Source organism: Rattus norvegicus, chromosome 3, assembly GCF_021556685.1.
Source record: "Rattus norvegicus strain SHRSP/BbbUtx chromosome 3, alternate assembly SHRSP_T2T, whole genome shotgun sequence".
Lineage (NCBI taxonomy): Eukaryota > Metazoa > Chordata > Mammalia > Rodentia > Muridae > Rattus > Rattus norvegicus.
This window is the reverse complement of record NC_141536.1, coordinates 70,362,700-70,365,184: the sequence shown is the minus strand read 5'-3', so window position 1 is coordinate 70,365,184 and position 2,485 is coordinate 70,362,700. Positions and strand designations below refer to the sequence as shown.

Below are 2,485 nucleotides of genomic sequence, written 5' to 3'. Positions count from 1 at the left end.
TCATTATTTAGAAACTTTTATCTCTAATTATTATATTCCATGAGAAGTACTGTAAATGTAAGAAAGTATTCTGATGATTATCATAATTTAACATATTATATCCAATTAATTTTTCATTATTTCTTATTATGGAAGAAATAATATAAACATAACATATTTATACAAAGCTATGAAAAATCATCTTTCCACACGTACTGAATTTCCTACAGATTCACACTTTGGAATTTCTAAACAAGAAAAATAATTTGCTGTAAAACCTGACACACTGAGAAGATATTCCTCAGAATGTATTCAACATAAGATTAGCTCATCAGAATTAACTCTTCGTTTCTTCATGATTATACTTAAAGGAAGACAATCACTTGGAGTAAGTGTTGAGATGGTGTTTTAGTAGTAAACACATGTGCAGTCTATGGCTGACGGTAACATTTCAGCAGTGTCTCAGTTCATCTTTGTAGGACTGACAGATGACCCAGGACTTGAGATCATCCTCTTTGCTGTGTTTCTAGTCATTTACTTAACTACTGTCTCGGGGAATCTTGGATTGATTATGTTAATCCACTACAGCCCTCAGCTTCATACACCCATGTACTTTTTCCTCAGTCACTTGGCTTTTGTTGATTTCTGTTATACATCCTCAGTTACTCCAAACACAATTATAAACTTCCTTCGAAAAGTCAAAAGTATAACCTTCTATGCATGTGCCACTCAGGTGTGCTGTTTCATCACATTTGCTGTTTGTGAAATGTACTTGCTGTCAGTCATGGCCTATGACAGGTATGTGGCCATCTGGAACCCTCTCCTCTATGCGGTCCTCATGCCTAGAAGGCTCTGTCTTCAGGTCATCGCCAGCACATACATTTATGGATTCACTGTGGGCCTTGTTCAGGCAGTGGCAACCTTCCACCTGTCTTTTTGTGGCTCCAATGTAGTTAACCACTTCTACTGTGATGATGTTCCCTTGGTTGCTCTGGCCTGTTCTGATACGCATGTCAAAGAGTTGATGTTGCTAATCATTGCTGGCTTCAACACCCTTTGCTCTCTGTTGATTGTGATCATTTCTTATGTTTTCATTGTCTTTGCCATCCTGAGAATGCATTCTGCTGAAGGAGAAGGAAAGCCTTTTCCACCTGTGCATCCCACCTGACTTCTATTACCATATTTTATGGAACAATTATTTTTATGTACCTGCAGCCCAAGTCAAGCCATTCTCTGAACACAGATAAATTTGCTTCTGTGTTTTATGTGGTAGTAATTCCCATGTTAAACCCACTGATCTACAGCTTGAGAAATCAGGAGGTAAAAAGTGCCCTAAAGAGAATTACTGACAAGTTGTCTTTGATCATTAGGTAATCCAAAATATCTGGGTAGCAGTCAGAAGACATTTCATTTTTGTTATTTGAAGTGAAAATGCTGAGTGCTATTTCCAATATCCATGCACAGGTCCTTCACTTGCTGGAATGGCACAGGTTCATACATATGTGTATGTGTACATATTTGTGTGGGGATATCTATATGCATGAAGGTGTGTGTGTAAATGTGCATATGAATGCATATGTATACATGCATGCGTGTAAGTATGTATGTTTGTGTGTGTATATGCACTTGTGTCTGGCCTGTATTAGAACTCAGAGCCTTGTACATGATATAGACCTACAAGAACTTGATTGGTGATCTACATGCATCTCTGTCAAAATTTATCCTAATGCTGGAGCATATCTTCACCATTAATTGTATGGATACATCATTTATACACATTAACACATTTCTGTATCTATTTCTTACATTCCTGAATATAGTAAATAGGATTAGATCTACTTCTGAAATCTGTACAATGTTGAACACTTCAGATTGCACTGTAATAGATTCACATCTTTCATCTTGTACTTCAACAAAACAAGACAATCTGGAAGTAGTATGGCAGTAAGAGTTTTCAAAATATTTCTGGCTCTTTGTTTAATTATCATGTGAGCATATCAAGAATTACTTTTTTCTGGTTCCAGGTAGATGTTTAATAATTAGTTGTGCAGTAGTTAAGAATACAATGGTATTAAAATAAACAAAATAAAAACATAAAAGTATGCCTTAGGTTCTAAATCCTAACGGACCATAGTGATAAATACATATCAGTTGGCCATATTCTTGCTCCCCAGGAGTAAGGATCTTAGTTCAAATCCTCAGCACTCACAGTAAAAAGCAAAATCAGCACAAACTACTTGGAGGAAGTAGTTCATACTAAAACCTGGGTCTCTCATTAGTCCTTGACTTGGTCAATAAAGAATGTGGGAGCTAATTGCTGGGTGAAGAGTGAAGGTGGGACTTCCAGGTCTCAGGAGGAAAAAGAGATGAAAGGAAAGAGAGGAGGTTTTCGGTTAGGCTTGGGGACAAAAAGCACAGAAGAATCAAGTAAGATCTAGGGGTAGCTAGAACTGGCGAATGGCTGATAAGGTTAGGATAAGAGATTCTGCACCCAGCAATTGTGTTA

General features: G+C 37.1%; 1 protein-coding gene across 1 annotated transcript; it reads left to right on the top strand.

Moving 5' to 3' along the window:
* The first annotated feature begins 412 nt into the window (after positions 1 to 412).
* On the top strand, positions 413 to 1,353 carry Or5al5b (olfactory receptor family 5 subfamily AL member 5B). The gene is given in 2 exon segments (NM_001000305.1): positions 413 to 1,109; positions 1,112 to 1,353. Coding segments are annotated over 2 exon segments (939 nt in total).
* Positions 1,354 to 2,485: the final 1,132 nt, after the last annotated feature.